General features: G+C 43.5%; 1 protein-coding gene across 2 annotated transcripts in view; it reads left to right on the forward strand.

The window, feature by feature from the left end:
- LOC109938682 (pikachurin) overlaps positions 1–24,821 on the forward strand; it is a 111,668-nt gene that overhangs the window by 44,834 nt on the left and 42,013 nt on the right. For both annotated transcript variants that reach the window (XM_048595385.1, XM_048595386.1), the window contains 5 exons: positions 6,454–6,563; positions 13,194–13,473; positions 22,916–23,016; positions 23,689–23,789; positions 24,583–24,727. In XM_048595385.1, coding sequence (XP_048451342.1) covers positions 6,454–6,563; positions 13,194–13,473; positions 22,916–23,016; positions 23,689–23,789; positions 24,583–24,727 — 737 coding nt within the window. The remainder of the gene's footprint in view (positions 1–6,453; positions 6,564–13,193; positions 13,474–22,915; positions 23,017–23,688; positions 23,790–24,582; positions 24,728–24,821) is intronic.

Genomic DNA, 24,821 nt, shown 5'->3' on the forward strand with positions numbered 1-24,821 from the left:
GGTCCAGACCCGAAATGTCAGCTGTCCTGCTCCTCTGATGCTGCTTGACCTGCTGTGTTCATTCAGCTCTACACCTTGTTGTCTCAGATTCTCCAGCATCGGCAGTTCTACTATCCCCAAGTCGACCATATGCCTTTTTAACCATTTTATCCACCTGCCCTGATATTTTAAGGTACCAGTATATCTGCACGTTAAGGTCCCTCTGATCCTCGGTGCTTCCCAGGATCCTATTGTTGATCATGTATTCCCTTGCCTTGTTTGTCCTGCCCACTTTTCAACTCAAATTGAATTCCACCTGCCACTGCTCAGCCCATCTGACCAGCCCATTTATATCCTCCTGTAATCTAAGGCTAACCTCATCAATATTTACTGGCTGGATCTGTATAGTAAGTCGCATATACTTAAGAATCGACCATCTCACAGGGACATTGGAAGGTCTCAAAAACATTTTACGCTTACTTTTCAGAATGTTCCCAAATCTTCCGCAAGGTTTTTCCAGTCATCACAAACTTTCCAAAGAGGTGTATGTGTTATTAAGTCTTTCGAACCCTACACCAGCACACAGAGATTAACGTGCTGCAGGAAATGCAGATTTCCTGTGGTCTTCACAATAGGGAGTGTGTGCTGTGCACTCAAGGTCATCCTGACCTGCCAGAAGTCGTACGAGAATCTCCTGGGGCCCGGAAGGCAGAGGACAATGCTTTCTCCAGCAAAAGATAAATGAAGTGCAGTGTTTCTTGACTCGACCAGGATTCCTATTGCCTATTGAAAATCTCACTCAATAATATCAGAAGTTGGATGGAAAGTGCCTTTAGAATGTCCTGGGATTGCTAAAAACCATAAGTCATGGGAGCAGATGTAGGCCATTCAGCCCATTAAATCTGCTCCACCATATGAATTCTCTATTTATATTGAGCAAAGGTGGGTCTTTGTCCTAAATGACCTCAGCATCGGGAGGTCAGCGAACGTTGGGTTTACAATTCAGGTAAATTGTATAATTGGCCTCAGGCTCCTTGTTCCAGGGTAAGTGAAATCAGCCCAATTCCCAATTGAAGAGATGGTTCTGAACAGTGTGACTGAAATAACATGCACTGCGCACATTACCAATCGCAGCCACCAAGTTAACCACTAATTTAACACTTAGTGATCATGTTAACACCACTGACCTCAATCTTCTGTTTTCTGTCAGCTGAAGATAGTTTATTTTTTTCTCTTCCAATTATTGTCCAATTTACTACAACCCTCATGACAAGGATTTTCACAATCAGATAGCTCCTTCGATTCAGGCCTTCTCACAAGAATGTGCATTTATAGAGCACTTTTATGGAATCATGGGATAGTTACAGCAGAGAAGGAGACCATTCAGTCAATCCTGCTCATATTACAGCTCTGTCCAAATGCAACTCTCTGTAAGTCCCATTCTCCCACAGTTCTTTTCCCCGGCCCCTGTAAATGCTTTTTTTTCTCTTTGACATAACCATTATGCAAAAGACGCTGAGTCCTAGATGGATGCAGTTGGAAGACATAGTCAAAAAGGAAGGCTCTAATGGAAAGAGCAGAGTGTGGTAGATGGACAGAGATGTTTAGGGAGATTCCCAGAGCTCACGGTCTAGGCAACTGCAGGTACACCTGCCAATATTGAACTGATTCAAATAAGGGTTATGCAGAGAGTTGTGAGTTGGAGGAGACTGCAGAGGTAGGAAGGAGAAATGCCATGGGGTATTTGTAAACAAAGTTAAAAATTCTATCATTGAGCTGAACCATGAGCTGGTGTTTGTAAATGAGCACAGTTTGGGGGGCAGCAGGATTCGTTTTCTTATAGTCAAAGTCAAACCAGTCTCTCCTAGACCCTTGCTGACTTGAATTTTTAATCACTGCTCAATTTCTGTCTCAAGTCAGGCTCCTCTACTTATCCATCAGCAAACATCAACGACGAACAAGCTCCTAATTCCTTCAATCTGGTTCCTGACAGGCAAACATTCTGGGATGACATCAGTGTTTCTTCAATTCTCAAGGAATGCTCCCTGTATTCAATATAAATCTAGACACCCTGCCCCATCACTGAGAGTGGTTTGTGGTTTGGTTCCACTTTGAGCATTCTTTGTGATCGACATCATTACCTCATTACCATAACCATTAACCGACTACTCCACTAGAGAGACATGGAGGAGGTGAAATTTGTCTGGACAGGATCAGAATCAATATTTTTGTTTGTGTGTCAGACTTTCTTCTTTGTTGACTTTCAGGAAAAGGCTTTTGATTAACTGCTACCAGGGATCAATATCACCTCCTTCACAGAATAGCTGCAAACATTGTTCCTCTCCACGTAAGGACATAATGAGACTGTTTGCACTGGCATCAGTAACCAGAGGACATTTAAGTGAATTGGCAAAAGTAGCAAGGGAAAGTCTAACATGGGCACAGTGGGCTGAATGGCCTTATCTGTGATCAACATTGTACATAATTCTTGTGGAAGAACATAAGCAAGTCAAGATTGGGTGGCGTATTCTGAGGAAACATTTATCCAGTCATATTGTTTAAACCTCAGGGTGCATCAGTTCAAGTGAGGAACATCAATAGAAGGAAGTGTTCCTGGCTGTAGATTTTATTAATCAAGCAGCAGTCCAGCTGTGGAGAAGGTTAACAGTGAAGGACGTGGAAAAGATTCTGGTCAATGGGGTCAAGAGAACATTCAACTTGTTCTTGTGAAAGTCAGGGAATGAGGGGTGTTGGTGAGAACCTGACTTGGAGGGGATATGGAAAGGTGTTGGGACTTTGTAAATGGAGAAGATGAGTCAGTAATGTTGAGGGTTATGCTGAGTACCCAGATCATATGGCATTGTGAACCAAACCAAAGATTTGCTGCATTTCTGATTCTTAGTTTTGGAATTCTTTTACTAATTCCCTTCACCATGGGTAGCCATGCCTTCAGCTGTCCGAGTCCTAAACTCTAGTATTTCCATTTCTCTATCCTCCTTTATATCCCTTCTTAAAACCTACATCTTTGACCAAACCTTTGTCACCCTCTCCTGAAATCTCCTTTGATTAGTGTCCCTATTTTAATGAGAACTCTGTGAAATGCCTTGGGTCATTTTCCTACTTCAGAAACATATTGTTGATATTTGGTTCATTTCAGTTGGAACACAATGCGGGGGCTGTTTAAAACTTTGCTAAATATGCTTTCATGTAGATTCTAGCCTGTGAAATCAATTGGTTTGGGGCCCATTTGTTCCAGTTGCTTTGAGAATAATCAGCTTCTTCTTTCTCTTCTTTGTGTTTCTGATTTTGAATGAGGATTGCTCCTAAGCACGCTTATCAGCCTTCTCTATCTCCTCCTGTCAGTCACCCATTTCTCTTTCAATCCCACTACAGTTTAGTCTACCCCATATCTTTACATCTGGTCTTTGGATGTCTCCTCCTCATCCTCCTCCTCCTCTTTGTCCTCTTCCTCATCCTCGTCTTCATCCTCCTCCTCCTCCTCCCCCATCCCCATCTGTCTCCTCACCACATTTCCCCATCTCTGGCCCCAGTAGGGGACCGCATAACATTTAAGACTCTTCTCTGCTACTTTCTTCAATGGTCCCACAACCTCCCCTGAGCCCCTGATGTACTGGTTCTTGATTTGGTCTTTCCTTCATAACTGTGCATGTCTGTCATAGAATCTGCATCTTATTGAGTCATACAGCACAGAAGAGCCCCTTCAGCCCATCTAGTCTGCACTGACCTATTTACACTCATCCCATTTTCCAACAATTGGCCCTGAATGTTATGACATTTCAAGTGCTCATCCAAGATCTTTTTTAAAGGTTGTGAGGTTTCCTGCCTCAACTACCCTCTCAGGCAGTGCATTCCAGACCCCCACCACCCTCTGAGTGAAAGAAAAATTATTCAAATCCCCTCTAGACCTCCTGCCTTTCTCCTTAAAATTAAGATCACTTATTATTGACCCCTTAACTAAAGGGAATAGCTATTTTCTATCCACATTGTCCATGTTTCTCTTATATACCTCTATCAGAACCCCCTCAATCTTCTCTGCTCCAAAGAAAACAACCCAACCTTATCCAGCCTCTCTTCAGCTTCTCCCGTGCATACCCAATCATTGTTCCTCACTTCTTGATGCTGCTCAAGGTTTCTGCCACTATATAATAACTTGCCTACTTCTTTCTTTACTGATCCCTGTTCTGCCTGTGAGATCCATCTTCCGTGTTTCTGGTTATCAACAGGGAGCACCAGTGTTTTCTAAAGAGACAGGATATTGATGATTAAATGGAATGACAGCAGTGTTTAATTATGGCTAAATTATGAGGACACATTGCGTAGACTAGATCAGCTTCTCCTCAAGTTTGGGCGGTCATAAGTTGATCTAACCGAGGTGTTTAGGATGATAAAAAAATGCAAAAAGCATTTTGGATGATTTGTGGTACAGTCTAGAACGGCAGGATATAACCATAAATTTGAAACAACAACAACTTGCTTCATATAGCACCCTTAACATAACAAAATGTCCCAAGGTGATTTGCGGGAGTGAATATAAGACAACATTTGGTGTTGAGCCAGAATGGGAGACTTTAGAGTGGAAGTCCAAAAGTCTGGTCAAAGAGATAGAGTTTAAGAATCAGCTGTGGATGGAAGCAAGATAGAGTCTTAGGGTCTAAATAAAAACCAAAAGAACTGCGGATGCTGTAAATCAGGAACAAAAACAAAGTTGCTGGAAAAGCTCAGCAGGTCTGGCAGCATCTGTGAATGAAAAAACAGAGTTAATGTTTCCGGTCTGGTGACCCTTCCTCAGAACTGTTCTGAGGAAGGGTCACCGGACCTGAAACATTAACTCTGTTTTTTCCTTCAGTGATGCTGCCAGACCTGCTGGGCTTTTCCAGCAACTTTCTTTTTGTTACAGTCTTAGAGTCATTTACCAAAGAAATGGGGAAGTAGGGAATTCCAGAGCTTAGTGTCAAGGCAGCTGAAAGTATAATGATCAAACACTTAACATTGAGGAATGTGCCAAAATCTGGAATGAGAGGCGCACAGAGGGCTCGGAGGGCTATGGGGCTGGAGGAGATGACCGAGATAGGGATGGGTGGTGACTTGGAGGTATTTAAATATAAAAATTAACATTTTAAAACTTGTTTGGCCTTGAGCCAGTGTAGATCAAATTCAGTGAGCACAGGAGATGTGTGAATGGGTGTGAATTAGTTTATGGTGGGATGGAAGTGAAGTGCAATGCTCAGGAGTAAGTGTAATTAAAACTTATATTTACATAACATCTTTACATCCATCACACATTGTAAAATGCCTTGTAGCCAATGAAGTGCTTTCAAAGTCTGTAACCATCATTGTATTGTAGGAAAAGTGGCAGCCAATTTGCACATAGCAAGCTCCCATAAATAGCAAAGCATGAATCTGTTATTTTTAAATGTTGATTCAGAGATAAATATCAGCCAGGACACTGCCTGGAACCAGATCCTGACTATCCAGTCTCCAAGACAAGATTGTGACAATGAAGACACAGCAGACAAGAGAAAACCCAGGAAACAACCTCTCAGTGGGAATCTGAAATTTTTTGCTCCCAGTTACTGCTATGGATGCTGAGAAATTAATTTGAGATTGAAAATTGAGATTTTCATTGGGTCAGGGTATGAATGGTTACAGCACAAAGAGTCTAGGAAAAGAGTCTAGAACCAGAGGGCACAATTTCAGAATGAGCTCGTTTAAGACAGGTATAAGGAGGAATTTCTTCTCTTGGAGTAGTGAATCTGTGAAATTCTTTATGCCAGAGGGCTGTCGAAGCTGGGTTATTAAGTATATTCAAGGCTGAGACAGATTTTTAATCAGTAGAGAAGCAAGATTGTGGGGAAAAGGCAAGAAAGTGGCGTTGAGGATAATCAGATCAAATATGATTTCATTGAATGTTGGTGCAGACTTAATGGGCTGAATGGCTTACTTCTGCTCCTATATCTTATTGTCTAAGTGGAACTGAGATATAGCTCAATCATAACTCAACTTAATGGCAGTACAGAGTCAACGGATCAAATGGGCTCCTCTTGTTCCCATGTAAATCCTGCATTGCAAACCAACCATCCAGCCAACTGAGCTCACCCCACCTCCCAGTCAACACAATAACACTATTTGAGAGAATGTTCTGACTTAATTAGTCACTCTCATGGGTTTCTTGCAACCTGGCATTTCTGTTTACTCAGCTTCTGAGATTATTGCATTCATTCAGAGGACAAACTCCAGGACTGACTGCTTCAGCTCATTTCACTCTCCTCACTCAATAACTGAGCTACGTTAACATGTAGGTAGATGTTGCATGGCTTGGAAATTTGGCTCATTGGTGGTGAACGTGGAAAGTGTTTCCCTTCTTGGAATTGGGTGGGGGTGGTACCTGTGGAGGGTGGGGTTGTGATAGTTTGACCCATGATATTTGATGCACTCCTGGTTTACACAATGTAGGTGCAGAGGAGGTGGGCAGTGGCCGTTCTGGACTACGCTATACCATGGACACTGATGATGTTGCTGGATTCACTGTTGATGATTCAGACTTTGACATTTACATTGAGGAGGTAACAAAGCATGTGAAAATGTTGTGTGTGTGTGTGTGTGTGCTTTCTGCACCATTCGTGACTCCCCAGATACCAAAACAATCCATGTCCAACCTAGAATGTATCCAAATTTGAGCTGATAAGTGGCAAAGTAACATTCACACAATACAATGGCCAGGTAATGACCATCTCCAATGAGACAGAGTGAAACCTTTGCCTCTTGATGGTCAACAGCATTACCATCACTGAATCCCCCACGATCAACATCCTGGAGGTTACCACAGACCAGGAACTGAACTGGACTTGCTATTTAAATGCAGTGGTTACAAGAGCAGGTCAGAGGCTAGGAATACTGTGGCAAGTAACTCACTTAGAACATAAGAACATAAGAACTAGGAGCAGGAGTAGGCCATCTGGCCCCTCGAGCCTGCCCCGCCATTTAATAAGATCATGGCTGAGCTTTTTGAGACTCAGCTCCACTTACCCGTCCACTCACCATAACCCTTAATTCCTTTACTGTTCAAAAATTTATCTAGCCTTGCCTTAAAAACATTCAGCGAGGTAGCTTCAACCGCTTCACTGGGCAGGGAATTCCACAGATTCACAAACCTTTGGGTGAAGAAGTTCCTCCTGACCTCAGTCCTACATCTGCTTCCCTTTATTTTGAGGCGATGCCCTCTTAGTCCTAGTTTCACCTGCTAGCGGAAACAACCTCCCTGCCTCCACTTTGTCTATTCCCTTCATAATCTTATATGTTTCTATAAGATCTCCCCTCATTCTTCTGAATTCCAATGAGTATAATCCCAGTCTACTCAGTCTCTCCTCATAATCCAACCCTCTCAACTCTGGAATCAACTGAGTGAATCTCCTCTGCACCCCCTCCAGTGCTAGTATATCTCTTCTCAAGTAAGGAGACCAAAACTGCACACAGTACTCCAGGTGTGGCCTCACCAGGACCCTATACAGCTGCAGCATAGCCTCCCTGTTTTTAAACTCCATCCCTCGAGCAATGACAGACAAAATTCCATTTGCCTTTTTAATTACCTGCTGCACCTGCAATCCTACTTTTAGCGATTTATGCACAAGGACACCCAAGTCCCTCTGCACAGCAGCATGCTGCAATTTTTTACCATTTAAAAGATAGTCCATTTTGCTGTTATTCCTACCAAAATGGATGACCTCACACTTATCAATATTGTACTCCATCTGCCAGACCTTTGCCCACTCACTTAGACTATCTATATCCCTCTGCAGACTTTCAGTGTCTTCTGCACACTTTGCTCTACCACTCACCTTAGTGTCATCTGTAAATTTTGACATACCACACTTAGTCCCCAACTCCAAATCATCTATATAAATTGTAAATAATTGCGGTCCCAACACTGATCCCTGAGGCACACCACTAGCCACTGACCGCCAACCAGAAAAACACCCATTTACCCCTACTGTTTGCTTTCTACTGGTCAACCAATCCTCTATCCATGCCAATACATTACCAGTAATACCGTACAGCTTTATCTTATGTAGCAGCCTTTGGTGTGGCACCTTGTCAAATGCCTTCTAGAAATCCAGATACACCATATCCACAGGTTCCCCATTGTCCACCATGCAAGTAATGTCCTCAAAGAATTCCACCAAATTAGTTAAACATGACCTACCCTTCATGAACCCATGCTGGGTGTTCCCAATGGGACAATTTATATCCAGATGTCTTGCTATTTCTTCCTTAATGATAGATTCAATCATTTTCCCCAATACCGAAGTTAAGCTAACTGGCCTATAGTTACCTGCTTTTTGTCTAATTCCTCTTTTAAACAGTGACGTTACATTGGCTGTTTTCCAATCTGCAGGTACCACCCCAGAGTCCAGTGAATTTTGGTAAATAATTACTAGTACATTTGCTATTTCCCCCATCACCTCTTTTAGTACCCTGGGATGCACTTCCAGACTTCCCACCATCATCTACAAGGCATAAGTCAGGAATGTGATGGAATAATCCACATTTGCTTGGATGAAGGCAGCTCCAATAATGTTCAAGAAGCTTGACACCATCCAGGGAAAAGCAGCCCACTTGATTGGCACCTTATCCACAAACATCCACTCCCTCCATCACTGATGCTTAGAAGCAGCAGTGTGTACTGTCTACAAGATGCACTGCAGGCCCGAAACGTCAGCCTTCCTGCTCCTCTGATGCTGCTTGGCCTGCTGTGTTCACCCAGCTCTGCACCTTGTTATCTCAGTTTCTCCACATCTGCAGTTCCTGCTATCAAGGATAGCAGATACTTGGGACAACCATCAGCTGAGAGTTCCCCTCTGCATCACTGGCCATCCTGACTTGGAAATATATTGCTGTTCCTTCATTGTCACTGGGTCAAAATCCTGGAATTCTCTCCCTAAGGGCATTGTGGGTCTACCTACATCACACGAACTGCAGCAGTTCAAAAAGGCAGCTAATTATCACCTTTTCAAGGGCAACTTGGGAAGGCAATAACGGCTGGCATAGCCAGCAGTGCTGATATTTTGTGAATGAATGAAAACAAAAAACATCCATTTGAAGGAACGTCTGAATGATTTTATTCTTATATGTGTTTTACATTGAGTAAAACAGTAAAATATAGTGAAAAGTCTTTTCTTGGCACCATTTTTAATATTTTGAGAAAATAGAACAATATAGTTTAAACAGAGTCCATCAGTTCTGAGCCAGCTCATTATCAATTATGTCACCCCTCCTTCACCACTTTGCCATCGCCTGCACCAGACCCACCAACGTCAGAGTCACATCTCACGCCACTGCGCCCACCTCGTCAATGTCACCGTGATGCCCTCCTGTCAATACTTCACCGCTGCCAGCGCCGTACCCAACCAATGAAGTCGCCAATCCTCAGGTGCCAGTTTTCGTTGCGGGGCCTACCTCGCCGATATCTCCTCTGTCGATGTAGCAGCTGCCGATTTCAATGTCAGCTCCCATACCTGCCCTGAAAAGTGTTCGGGGGGGGTCACTTGAGTCCACTCTGGGGTCACTCATTGCCACTACAAGGTTGGCACTGGGCCTACTTGGGTCTGTACTGGGATTCCTCACCGCCTTCAATGCTGTTCAAGCTCAGGAGAAGAGATAAGTAAAAAGAAAGTGGAAAGGAAAGAAAAGAAAAGCAGTTGGAGCAAACAAGCCCTGGCCCTACTCCACCACCATCTTGATGATATTTGCAAAACACCCTGGCTTGGCTTTAGCTCACTCTGAGCTCTGAGTGGCTGGTGTGAGAGATGGAAATGTTCACTTCCAGGCCTAACCCCATCATCGTTGATCCGTTGGATATCAGCAACAAGCTGGGAACTGAATACAATGGCACTGGGTGGTTTGTATTTTATTGTATTGTATCTCCAACTTCCAGATCCTTCCTCTCCTGAAGGTGCTGACAATCCTCCAATGTCCCATCTAAATGGCCCATTCTTTGTCCTCTTGCATGAATGTAATTAATGGAGTGCTGGTAAGGGTCATGGAAAGTTCACTTCCTTATTCTCATCATCATTACACTTGGGAAAATATAGGATCCTGTTCTCCAACCAGACTGGAACTGAAATCCATTGGGAGGTAACTGGATGTCAAAATCTAACCCCCATCCCCCTACCCTGCTAGATTTCACCCCCTTGCTAGGAGTTAGCCCAGCTTCCGTCAGTGTGGTATGGGGGCGAGAAGATGGCTGAAGGATCAGTGTGGGAGCGAGGAGAAGTAGAAACCAAGTGATCTGTGTTACTTAACCCCAGCAGCTCTTCCGCTGGTCCCCTTCCCTTCCCCGACCACCATCCCACCCCTGCAATAAGGGGCCCTTGTCTGATAAAAGCTGAAGGAAGGATTGTGATGCCCCACACAGTCGAGCAGCACTCTTGAATTCACTTGCTCAGAGGTTGCGTTTGGCAGCTGTCCACTCTATTTCCCACAGAATGGTATATCTTAGTGAGGATCAGTGCCTCAGAAGGAACAATCTGGAACTGGGCAGGGAGGAGGTTAAGTCTGTGGGGGTGGGGGTGAGTAGCAGATTGCATTAAACAAAAACAGTCAGTGTGTTTTCCTGCGATTTTGACCTAAACAACATCTGTTGTATTACTTATGACATTTTGCTGTGCAAACCAAGGCTCTGTGTGGGGGCAGACTTCAGTAGAAATGCGGAAAGTGAAAAGGCCAGGTCTGGCAGGATGTAACTTTGTTAACACAATCCACTAAACAGTTTCTGGAACTTTTTTTTAGATTAATCAGTCCCTGGCTATAACCCCAATGTGAGGGAAAAGGAGCCTCCAATTTAAATAATTCAGCTCTGCAGGAAAACAATAGCTGGACTCCCAGAGACAAGACAACAGCTACTGCTTTGTTATACAGTGCAATATTCCCCACAACCCCATCGTCCCGCACAGGCAATGGGAGAAACTAAGGTTTCATATACATAATCATGCAAATACTGATAATTGAACTCAGCCAACCTTTCTCTATTTCTGTTCTTCACTGCTTAACCCTTCAAATCCACCCCACCAAATCAGACTGCATTCTCCCACACTAACTCACACTCCTGTTCTCCCTGATAGTCACACACTCCTCCTCCCGTCTCACTCACACTCTCTTACGTCCTCACACTTGCTATCCCTCTCTCTCGCTCCTATTCTCCCCAATTGCCTCACACTCACTCTCTTTCCCACTCTCTTTCACTGTCTCAATCTCCAATGCTGTTTTACATTCCCTCCCTCCCTCCCCTGTCTTGCTGTTTTCCAAATTATTTACAACTGCACTTTTAAAATCCCAACTGCCTTGTCTCTAGCACTAAGAAATTTCTGTAGCTATTCATGTGCTTAACCATTTCCACAGCCTCTCATTTAGTAACCTAGTCTCCAATAAAACCATCCTTTCTCTCAGAGATAGTAGGAACTGCCGATGCTGGAGTCTGAGATAACAAGGTGTAGAGCTGGATGAAAACAGCAGGCCAGGCAGCATCAGAGGAGCAGGAACACTGACGTTTCGGGTCTGCACCCTTCTTCAAAAATGGGGGAGGGGAAGGGGTCAGAGGGGGAGGTGGTGATAGAAGGTGGATAGTAGAGCAGGTAGGTGGAGAGAAGACGGTCAAGTCAAGGAGGCTGATCAAGGCTGATCTCCCATTCAGTGCCCTATTCCTGCTTTTCCACCATACCCTTTGATCCCTTTAGCCCTAAGAATTACATCTCCTTCTTGAAAACATTCAATATTTTGGCATCAATTGCTGCCTATGGCAGAGAATTCCACAGGCTCACCACTCTCTTTGGTGAAGAAATTTCTCCTCATCTCATTCCTAAATGGTCTACCCAATGTGCTTAGACTATGACCCCTGGTACTGGACTTCCTAGTCATTGGGAATATCCTTCATGCGTTTACCCTGTCTAGTCCTGTTAGAATGTTATAAGTCTCTATGAGATCCCCCGTATTCTTTTAAACTCCAGTGAATGTAGTTCTAACTGATCCAGTCTCTTTTCCTACATCAGTCCTGCCATCCCAGGAATCAGTCTGGTAAACATTTGTTCCACTCACTCCATAGCCAGAACATCCTTCCTCAGATAAGGAAATCAAAACTGTATACAATTTTCCAGGTGTGGTCTCACCTGTTCAACTAAAGCAAGACATCCCTGCTTTACAGCCCTGTATTGCATCTCCCTGTTTCCCAATCTAACAACACTCTGACAATAATCTACCTTCCTACTTTTGCTACCAAAGTGGATATCCACACATTTAACCACTTATACTTCATCTACCATGCATTTGCCCACTCCCTCAGCTCGTCTAAATTACACTGAAGCACTTCTGCATCATCCACACAGTTTCAGCCTTCCATCCAGCTTTGTGTCATCCGCAGATTTGGAGATATGACACATAGTTTCCTCATCTAGATCATTCATATATGTTGTGAAGAGCTGTTGTACCCCACTGCTACTCAGAAAAAACCCCTTTATCTTCCTAAATGCTAATCTCTTATTCACTGGTTCCTCCTTATCAATTCTGCCTGTTACTAATCAAAACTTCACCCCATCCCCATAACACAACCAATCCACCTAACCTGCACATCTTTGGACCGTAGGAGGAAACTACAGTGCCTGGAGCAAACTCACGCAGACACAGGAGAATGTCCAAACTCTACACAGACAGTCACCTGAGGGTGGAATCGAACGCAGGTCCCTGGCTGTGTGAAGCAGCAGTACTAACCACTGAGCCATCCATTACCTGGGTCCAAAAGTCTGGAATTCCCTTCTTAAATCTCTGTGTCTCTCTCCCTGGCAGCTTCAGTTCTGAAGAAGGGTCACCGAACCTGAAACATTAACTCTAATTTCTCTCCACAGATGCTGCCAGACCTGCTGGGATTTTCCAGCAACGTCTATTGTTGTTTTAGTTGCCACTAAAACCTATCTCTTTGATCAAATCAGAGATAGCAAGAACTCTTCGATCAAATGTTTGGTCATCTGTATGTATTGTGTAATGCAGTGACAAATGTCTTGCAAAGTTCTTTGGGACATCTTATTATACTTTAGTGGATTTTATTTTAATTCACTCATGGGACTTGGATATTGCTGGCTGGTGTCTCCCCCTTGCAGACCAAGCCTCTGACCTCCTGCCCTTTTCTCTCTCTATCTGTGCACCTTCAGTCACCCCCGGTCTTGCAGGGAAGAAGCAGGAAATTTCAGGTTGAGACTCGGCTCCGGCCAGATTCCACCACTACACCAAGGAGACCCTCTCACGTCCACACACTCACTGCTCCAGATGCCAGCGCCTCTGTCCACCCACAGGGGGTAGCTGGCCATGTCCTGGACCTAGCATGTGAAGATGCCAACTGTCCAGGCGACAGCTTCTGTATGAGCGACTATGAGAGTGGAGGATCCAGGTGTCACTGCAACTTGGGGAAAACTGGGGACTGGTGTAACAGAGGTGAGGAAACACAGAACCTGCATTGAATTTACATAAACTTTACATATCGATATGGGTTTTACACAATTTACATACAGTTTACATTTAGTTTGCATACAATTTACATGTAATTTACATATATTTATGTATAGCTTACATACAGTCTACATGTATTTACATATAATTTACACATTTTACATAGCAAGTATAGAGATTTGCATTCAGTTTGCATAGAATTTGCACATTTACACAGAATTTACAGTTTACATAGTTTGCATGGAGCTTACATAAATCTAGAGAATTGAATATTCATAATGTTATGTTGCTATTTTGCATTATATTCACATAGGTTTATGAAAGATTTATCAGATTTATTGATTTGACTTATTGTTGTCACATGTATCAAGATACAATGAAAAGTGTTGTGTGTTATATAGGCAGATCATACCACAAAAAGTGCATCAAGGTAGCAGAACAGAGTGCAGAATATAGTGTTACAGCCACAGAGAAGGTGCAGAGAGAGAGAGAAAGAGATCAAAATTAACATTTGAGAGCTCCATTCAAAAGTTTGATAACAGCAGGGAAGGAACTGGTCTTCAATCTATTCGTATGTGTATTCAAATTTTTATATCTTCTGCCCGAAGGAAGAGGGTGGAAGAGAATTTAACCAGAGTAGGAGGGGTCTTTGATTATGTTGGTTGCTTTCCCTAGGCAGCAGGAAGTATAGATGGAGTCAATGGATGGAAGGCAGGTTTGTGTGATGGACTGGGCTGTGTACAATTATGTAACATTTGCATAGAATTTATAATACGAAAACAGGTGTTCTCAATAGGCTTGTGATGGTGTTTATGCTCCTAATGAGCTTCCACACACCCCCTCTGTATCTAGCTCTTCTAGTCATTGATCCAGAACTCTGTTTCATTTTCCACAGCTGCTGTGCATTTTCTGTTTTTATCATAAATGAGTGCCCTCCCACCCTTTTTCATCTCGCTCCATCAGCAGAAGCTCTTCTTTCTTTCACTTCTCATGTGTTTGCTGGGTTTGCTTTAAAAACATCCCACCTAACAGCAAATGAAAGCAAAATACTGCAGATGCGGGAAATGTGAAACAAAGCCAGAAGGTGCTGGAGAAACTCAGCAGCATCTGTGGAGAGAAAAACAGAGTTAACGTTTCAGCTCATGGCCTTTCTTCAGGATTGGGAACTATGTACTGTGTTAGATTCCTTAAAAACACATATGGAACGAGTCCATGATCTTTTTAAATACCTGGCTTTATTTCTTACTAGATGTCAATCAGATGGCTACAAGTTAAGACCTCTCTACAGTAACAGCTTGTTCTGTGTTTTTTATACTTTTTTTAGTCCATTTACTAGTTATCTGTTCACCACATCCTAACCACAAGGTCTAGGCCACAGTCTCTTTGTGACATATGCTCATGTTTGCTTCAAACCAATTTTAACTGGCCTTGCAAGTCCCATTTTTGCATTAGCATTTGCAATTTAACCTTTGTTATGCTGTAGTTTAATCACACAATTTTCAATATGCTCCACAACTCCCCCTTTTGATTCTTTCCAAACAGAAACACACAAACAAAGCAAACTAACAATAATATGTAGATTGCCAAGAGTGTTGAAGGGCAGTAAAATATCAAACTTTTAGGTTTCAGCATTTGCTGAATACAACATTTTCGTTACATAAACAAGAAATACACAATAGAATTCACAACAATAAGAAGTAATACAATCAACTTTTCCCATCTTGGGCTATTGTAACAATTCTTATCAAGTTTCAAGTTCAGTCACTCGTTGCTTGTTAACATTATACATGGACTCAAAATTGTCCAGTTCTTTGGACTCAAAATTGCCCAGTTCTCTTTTTCAAGGTATCTGTATGTCATCAATTTTTGGACACTTTCACTGCAGCTCACTTCCACTGTTTTAAACTTCAATTGCTGTTTCAATCCATTATTCTAATTTGTTTTTCTTTTGCCACTAATCTCCATCCCTAATTACTTCATCTCATTCAATTTTGCCATTTAGCTATTACCACCTATCTTATTCCAGAGATCTGGAGAGATCTGTAGACCATGGTAAATCATCTTATTATATTTTAAAACAGAAGTCAAATGTTTCTGTCCCAGAGCAGGCTTAGGACCACCTGCAACCTTCTTCTTAAACCTATAGGTCTTTGCCCAATGTCCTTCTCGTCCACAGCTGTAACATCTAACCTGGCACCTATCTGCCAAGACTCCCAGTGTTGTTACTACAACCTACATGGTTCTCAGTTTAGACTCCATATTCTGTTCCAAGCGGCTAGCCTCTTCAACAATTTCACCATACATTCTGCGACTGGTCTCGCAATCGGGAACTGTAACCTTTAACATTTTTGCTAGTTCAGGTTTTAATCCTGAGACAAAAGCAGATTTCAGGGGCGCTAGACTACTACTGTCAATTTCTACTGCATTTGTGTCCCTTGCCAGGCTGGAATGTTCTATCCAGATCACCACAAACCTCTCTGCATAATCTCATAACTCCTCATTGCATTTCTGCTGACATGCTGCAACTTTACTCCAATCTGTCTTAGGTGGGCCATAATCTTTCAATCATCCCTAATAGCTTTCCACCCATAATCAAAGTCTTGTCCACCATCATCTAATTCCTCTCTAACTTTCTTAACCAGCTTTCAGCTCACATTACCTCCTAACATGATAGACAACACTTGTACTCCATCCATAGGGTGAAAACTGTGTATATTTTTAAGCTTTTCCAATTCATTCCACATTTTTATGCCTCCCTGTTTCAGGTGAGGCAGTTCTTTGGCCCATCTTTCCACCAGTTTGGAACTGGGAGGCTTGTGGGCTCCCTTTTGTGTGTATTCATATTTAACTACACCCTTGTCGTCCTTTGTTTTTTTCCGCCTTGTGGCTCCTGGTTTGTACTGACCATAAATTAAATGGTTGGTTCTCTTCTTCAGACTCACTAGGACTGAGACCATATTGTTTGTTCCCATTTCCCAGAACCTGCACTTTGCCTGGGTCTTGGGGTGTCCCGTAGTTGCTATATAGAGTGAAGGATTTTTCATTACTGGAGGTTTATCCTTCTCAGCCATTTTTTGTTTTGTCATTTTAAGTTCTTCACAAACAGCTTTCAACTGTTCCTTTAGTTTGTTAATTTCGCGATCATGATTAGATTTCTCTGTCATTTCTTGTTGCTAATTTGTTGCATTTCACATAGAGACCATCGAATCTGTTTTCTGTCTTTTAATCAAGTGGTTTTACCCCAAACACGTTTAATATCATCAAGGGATCATTGTCCCATGGAGGTCCCATATTTCTCATGGGATCCTGTCAAAGTTTTTGAGAGGTCAAATGGTGTTCTATGTATTCCTTTAACATTTTGAGAACTTCATCTTCAGAAATATCAGGTGGGGCCTGCCTTCCTTTCACTGTTATAAGTAATTCAGACTTTGATGTTATTTCTGGATACTTATGTGGACTTACAGCAGATGGGACTCAATGAGCCAAAGGCCAGCGACCACATTCTTTCTCTGCTGATTACAGACATTGGTTTGGGGACCTTGAGCCGTATACCACTCGTCAGTGGGTCTCAGATCATAGGCTAATCATATTGTCAGGGGTCCAGAGATATTATTTCCTCTGCCAGGGGGACCAGGGGTTTTATTTCCTCTGCCAAGTTGGATGTCTGTAAATAATATGGGCTCAAGTCGGAAATCACAGACAGCTTGCTGATTGCGTTAGATGACGTGGGTCTGAGCTTTCACTATCACCCGAGGACTTTTACAACCAAGGAGTCCTTACATCTCCACTGTGCGTTGGGAGCCTTCAGTGTTCCAACATTCATTTTTAAGATCCTGCTGACTATGCCAAGTTGACAGGTTTCTTAAAAATAAATAAGGAACGAGTCTGCAATCTTTTTAAATATCCAGCTTTATTTCTTGTTAGATGTCAATCAGATAGTTACAAGTTAAGACCGCTCTCAGGTTCTTGAGTAGATTTGTAGCTTGGGTTGTGATACTGTGGTTGGTTCGCTTGCCAAGCTGGTTCATTAGTTTGTAGACATTTCATTACCCTGCTGGGTAACATCATCAGAGCTGGTAGGAATTGCCGATGCTGGAGGCTGAAATAACAAGGTGTAGAGCTGGATGAAAACAGCAGACCAGGCAGCATCAGAGGAGCAGGAAAGCTGATGTTTCGGGTCTGGACCCTTCTTCAGAAATGGGGGAGGAGAAGGGGGCTCTGAAATAAATAGAGAGAGGGGGAGGCGATGACAGAAGGTGGATAGTGGAGCCGATAGGTGGAGAGAAGACGGACGGGTCAAGGAGGCAGGGATGAAGCCAGTACAAGTGAGTGTAGGTAGGGAGTTGGGATGGGAGTTGGCCAGTGAGGAGGTAGGGGCGGGTAGGTGGGAGGGAAGACAGACAGGTCAAGGAAGTGGGGATGAGGCTAGTAGGTAGAAAGTGGAGATGGGGGTTGGTCAGTGAGGTGGGAGGAGCAGATAGCTGGGAGAAAAGACGGACAGGTCAAGGAGGTGGGGACGAGAGGGGCTGGTCTTGGGATGAGGTCGAGGATGGGGAGATTTTGAAGGTTCTAAAGTCCACATTGAGACCATTGGGCTGCAGGGTTCCCAAGCGGAATATGAGTGCTGTTCCTCCAGCCTTCGGGTGGCATTGCTATGGCGTTGGAAGAGGCCCAAGATAGAATGTCATCCAAGGAGTGGGAGTGGGAATTGAAGTGGATCGTGACTGGGAGGTGTTGTCATTTGTCACGAACCGAGCGCAGGTGCTCCACAAAGTGGTCTCCAAGCCTCCGCTTGGTTTCCCCGATGTAGAGGAGGCCACATCGGGAACAGCGGATACAATATACCACATTAGCGGATGTGCAGGTGAACATCTGTTTAATGTGAAAGATTTTCTTGCGGCCTGGGATGGAGGTGAGGGGGGAGGTGTAGGGGCAGGTGTAGCACCTCCTGTGGTTGCAGGGAAAAGTGCCAGGGGTGGTGGGGCTAGTGGGGAGTGTGGAGCGGACGAGGGAGTCACGGAGAGAGCGGTCCCTCTGGAAGGCAGATAAGGGTGGGGAGGAAAATATATCCTTGGTAGTAGTGTCAGATTGCAGGTTGCGGAAGTCGCAGAGAATGATGCTTTGAATCCAGAGGTTGATGGGGTGATACGTGAGGACAAGGGATTTTTTTCTTTGCTGTTATTGCAGGGAGGGGGTGTGAGGGATGAGGTGCGGGAAACGCAAGAGATGCAGTCGAGGGCGCTTCCGACAACTGTGGAGGGGAAATTGCAGTCCTTGAAAAACGAGGACATCTGGGATGTCCAGGAGTAGAATGCTTCATCTTGGGAGCAAATACTGTAAAAATTAGAAATAACCTTAGGGACTACTGTTGACTAGAAATTGAACTGAATGAAATATAAGGTAAACATTTTTTATTCATTCATGGGAAAATGGTGTCACTGGCTTGGCCAGCATTCATTGCCCATCCCTATTTGCCCTTGAGAAGGTGATGCTGAGTGACCTTCTTGAAATGCTGCCTCCATGTACTGTAGGTCAACCCACATTGGCCTTGGGGAGGGAATTCCAGGCTTTGGACCCAGTGACATTGGAGGAACAGCGATATATTTCCAAGTCAGGATGGTGAGTGGTTTTGAGGGGGACTTGTAGTTGGTGGTGATCCCATTTATCAAGTGTTGTATATTTCTATGTTTCCAGTACAGGGAATGTTTACATCATTAATTTGAGTACATTTTTCTTTTTATGATTTGATTCTTTTAGAAAGGAAACCGCTTAACTCATCACCCTTACTTGAATGAATTGAGAGCCTTGTCTTTGTACATTGAAGAATAATGGTTTCAGTGGTGACCAGACATTTTTGACCAAGCAATTCTTTAAAGTCAACACACGTCTATTAATGTGTCCACAAACGATCCTTGCATTTGCAAGAATGCAAGAAAACAAAGGAATAGAATAATCGGCCCTTCGAACCCACACTGCCACCAATAGCATCCATGATTTCCACGTCATCTTCACTTTCCCGCCTGCTCCCTATACCCCTCAATTCCCCAAGAGATTTCACATCTGACTAACCAGCCTTAAATATTTTCAGTGATGGAGCCTCGACATCCCTCTGACAGTGAGAATTCCAAGAGTTCACAACCCTTTTATGTGAAGAAATTTCTTCTCACCTCAGTCCAACATATTTGGCCCCTTATCCTGAAACTGTACACCACTACACCACTCCATGTCCCCACCTGTTGCACTCTGCCTGATCATGATTCCACCGATCAGCATCTCTTAGTGTCTAATGATGTGTAAATTTCTGTGTGTGCATGGAATTTGGAAATGCACTATCTGGTCTTCTTGAACAGCCCCAGTGGCTGCTTTTATCTGTGTCAAATGATGCCAGGTTCACATTCCCCTGTACTAACCATCTGCACATAATGCAGGCTGATGTAGCCGTGCCATCCTGAGACAACCCTGCATTGTCAAGGGTGCTGTCTTTCAGATGAGGCATTAACCTGAGGCCTCATCTGCTGGCTGTCTGGAGGAAAATGATTCCAAGACAATAATTCAAAGAAAAACATTGGTTTAAAAGATGCTAGATAAGAATATGCCTTCCTTCTATCAAAAGACTTGGGATCACTTGATGGAGCAGTGCAGAAGGAACTTTACCCTGTATCTAAGTCCGTGCTTTATATATCCTTGGCGTAATTGATGGGGACAGTATAGAGGGACCTTTACTCTGTCTCTAACCCTGAGCTGTCCCTGTCCTGGGAGTATTTGATAGGGACAGTGTAGAGGGAGCTTTGCTCTGTCTCTAACCCTATGCTGTCTCTAACTTGGAAGTGTTTGATGGGGAAAGTATAAACAAACCCTGTACTGTCTTTATTCTGGGAGTGTTTGATGGGGACAGTGTAGAGGGAGCTTTGCTCTGTCTCTAACCCTGTACAGAATTTTTCATGAGTGCATCGATTTTAAGTTTTCTGATGCCTAGTTTTATTTTTTTGATCACTGGCACCACCTGCTGATGAATTCAGATAGTGGGCAACAGATTGAGTTCTGAAAGACAGCCAGCACTAATGGTTTTCCCCTGTTTGGAGGTGTGTTTGGAAGTCAAGATAGTGTGATTGGAAGGGAGGGTAGTGTTTTTTTTTTATTCATTCACAGAATATGGGCAATGCCAGCTGGGCCACCATTTATTGTGCATTCCTAATTGCCCAAAGAGCAGTAAAATTGCTGTGTGTCTGGAGTCACATGTAGTTCAAACCAGGCAAGGATAGCAGTTTCCTTCCCTAAAGAACATTCGTGAACCAGATGGGTTTTTCCAACACTCAGTTCTTAGTCATCATTAGACTCTTAATTCCAGATTTTTATTGAATTCGAATTTCACCATCTGCCATGGTAGGATTCAAACCTCGGTCCCCAGACCATTACCTGGGTCACTGGATTAACAGTCCAGCGATAGTACCACCAGGCTGTCACCTCCCTCCTGTGACTGAGTGTGTTTAGGAGGAGGGTAGTATGATTGGGAGGAAGGATTGCATGATTTGGTGGGATAGTGAAGGGCAATAAGCAAGTTCCCTTGCAGCCTTCCTTACAATCAATATCTGAGCACAGAGGATTGTGGTAGCCGCCTTCTGGAGGCCAATTGGGGTTCTTATTGTAGCCACCTCAAGGCCATGTGTGGGCCTTATGCTGTTCAACCAGCAGGGGCTTTACTCTGAAATCTACCTCCTCTATCTTGCCAGTGACCCGCTCCCTACAACTACAACTCCTCATTGAGCCAACACTCATTTCTGCTCATTCTAATATCAGCATGGCCACCGCTCCTGATGGCGCTGCTGGTACTGGAGAGCTCCAGTCCTTGATTGGCCAGCAGTTTTTTTGGGTGTGGGCTTCCTGCCATAATGGAGATTTGATTGAGCTGTCCAACTCAGTGCCTATTTTCTTTGTAGTAGCATCAGGTTTCTTTGTTTCCCACCAGTTTTCCAGCCAGTGAACTGAACTCCACACCCCTGCCCGTCCCCAACAATAAACTCTCCCCATGCTGCATTGAGAGAGCACGTTCCATGAACTCAGTACATTTCATGACACTTTACATGCAATTAAGTACTTTTGGCATTGGTCATCATTGCTATTTAGTGCACAGGAAGATCCCATAAATAGGAATGAGGCAATGAGCACACAATCTCTTTTTCCTGAGTGACATTGGTTGAGGGGTGAAAATTTGCCAGGAATCTGGGGAGATCTGCTCTGCTCTTCCTCAGAGTGATCTTTTAATTCCACTTGAGAGCACAGATGGTACCAGTGTCTGATTGGAAAGAATGCCTTTCCATTTGTAAAACACTCCCTCAATACTGCACTCAGATTCTCATCGTGGAGTTTTACCTTGGTCTGTGTTGGAAAGATCCAGATACTCCTGCATCCCTCTTTCTCCTGGTTTCTTCATCTTCCCACAAGACCTGTCATAGTGTCTCCTATTATAACTCATTGGATACTAACTGTGAACCTGGTTTTTGATCAGAACATGAATCTCGCAGAAAAGAGAGACAAATTGCCAAAGCTTTTCATTTTCTGTACATCAGGACACAAGAATGCCAAATCTCAAACAATTGCAACAATGTACACAGCAGGAGAAGACTGCTGATTGGTTGTCAAGTCAACCTAGACAGATTGAAGCATTGCTAAGCAGAAAACAATGGGGAATTATACACTCCCCAGGCTCTAAGGAAATTCAAGAAAGGTGCAATGGTCTTCCACTTATTCCTTTGATTGCAGAGAATGTGTCCTTGGGTATCAATGGTGAAAAATTCCAGCAACACGTCTCTCTGGAACTCCTCACCTATATAGTCATCTCTTCATTTCATGCTCAAAAAGCTTGACACCATCAAGGACAAAGCAGCCTCTTTGATAGGAACCATATCCACGAACATCCACTCACTCCACCACCGACGCTCAGTAGCAGCAGTGTGTACTATCTACAAGATGCATCACAGAAATTCACCAAACATCCTTAGACTGCACCCTCCAAACCCACAACAATTTCCACCTAGAAGGTCAAGAACGGCAAATACATAGGAACACCATCCCTTGCAATTTCCCCTCTAAGCCACTCACCATCCTCATTTGGAAATATATCGCTGTTCCTTCAGTGTCACTGGGTTAAAATCATGAAACTCCCTCCCAAAGGCCATTATTGACTGAAGTGGTTCAAGAAGGCAACTCACCACCACCTTCTCAAGGGGCAACTCGGGACGGGCAATAATGCTGGCCCAGCCAGTCACTTTTTCTGATGTCCAAGGGTTATGACAAGTTGCTGCCTCACCTAAATAGTAACAACAAGAAATGAAGTGAAGTGAGTAAAAGCTTCTGAGCCCCATTGGCTGAGCTGTATGCACTGTTGTTGATGTAACTGACACATTTTCACACATTTCACCCCTCTCAGATATCGCTGTTCAGTACCCAAAGTTTTATGGTTACTCCTACCTCACCTTTGAGCCTCTCAGGAATTCCTACCAGAAATTTCAGATAACCATTGAGTTTAAGGTGAGTCTAACTGTGCAGAAAGGATCTGCAAAAAAAATCAATGGATCCACAAGTGTGTCTATAAAGAGGCATTACTATTCTGTAAACTTTGAAATATTACATTTAGTTCCCATATCTAAAATGTTGATATAGACTGTGAACACCTAGGGCTCAAGCACTGATCTCTGTGGTAGCCCACAATTCCCAGCCTGACAATCTGAGAATTCACAGTTTATTGATACTTTCTGTTTGCTTCCCTTTAACTAATGTCATGATACAAGCTGATTTTAATACTGTGCTAGCAATTCAGATCCCTGAGTGAAACCTGATTTGATAGATTAATCATTTAATTTTGGTAGTTGATTATCCATATAGGGAGTAGGCCGTTCAACTCCTCAAGCTTACTCCACCATTCATTAGGATTATGACAGATCTGTGGCCTTACTCTGCCTTTGGTCAATATCCCTTAATATCTTATTGCTTCACGAAAGTTTATCTATCCCAGATTTAAAATTAACAACTGATCCAGCATCCATTGCCATTGGTAGAAGAGAATTCCAAATCTCTACCCTTCTTTATGCGGAGAAATGCCTCCTAACATCTCTCCTGTACAGTCTGGCCATAATTCTTATGTCTGTACTCTCTTTACCTTGTCTCCTGATCATCATTCATTACCTTGTCCCACTCATGTAGGCAGACGTGGACGATGGTTTGCTGTTGTACTGCGGAGAGAGAGAGAATGGCCACGGAGACTTCCTGTCTCTCGCAATCATCCGTCGGCGCCTCCAGTTCAGGTCAGACTCTTCCTTCGAAAACGCAACTGAGAAAGCTGCCCTGCATATACACAATCCACTGCATTTAGACTGCCTCCTACGCTTACACAACCCCATGTATTTACACAGCTCCCTGCATCTACACAACTCCCTGCATTTACATGGTTCCTTGCATTTACATGGTTCCCTAAATTTACATGGCTGCCTGTGTTTACACAGCCGCCTGTGTTAACACAATCTTCTGTGTTAACACAATCTCCTGCGTTTACACAGCCCCCTGCATTTACATGGCCCCCTGTATTTACACAGCTTTCTGCATTTATATGGCCTCCTGTCCTGACACAGCTCCCTGAGTTTACACAGCCCTTTGTGTTTGCACAGCCCCTGCATTTATACATCACACTGCATTTACACAGCCTCCTGCATTTACACAGCCTCCTGAGTTTACACAATACACTGTGTTGACACAACTTCTGCATTTACACAGATCCCCACACTTATATAACTTATACATTTACATAGCTCCTGGTTTCCATCTGCAACTCATGATTACACAGTCCCTTGCTTTTAACAGTCCCCTGCATTTACATAGCTCCTATACATGGACTATATCTGCATTTAAAGAACTCTTGCACTGACAAACCACTGCATTTGCACAATGCCACCCCACATTAATATAGCCCCTAAGTTTGCATAGCCCCTGGATTTACATGGATACCCAACATTTACACGGATTCTGGGTTAATGATCGGTTGTACATTGGGATTTTGAAATATGCTATATCAATGCAAATCTTTCTTTTCTTTCCTTGCAGGTTTAACTGTGGCACAGGGGCTGCGTCCCTGGTCAGTGAGAGCAGGGTACAGACTGGCCATTGGCACATAGCCACTATCTACAGGAATGGCATCAATGGCTGGTTACGCCTGGACAATGACACTCCAGTCACTGGCAAATCCAAGGTAACCTCTGATATAACAAGATGTATAGCTGGATGAACACAGCAGGCCAAGCAGCATCAGAGGGGCAGGAAAGCTGACGTTTCAGGCCTAGACC

Source organism: Rhincodon typus, chromosome 3, assembly GCF_021869965.1.
Source record: "Rhincodon typus isolate 14 chromosome 3, sRhiTyp1.1, whole genome shotgun sequence".
NCBI lineage: Eukaryota > Metazoa > Chordata > Chondrichthyes > Orectolobiformes > Rhincodontidae > Rhincodon > Rhincodon typus.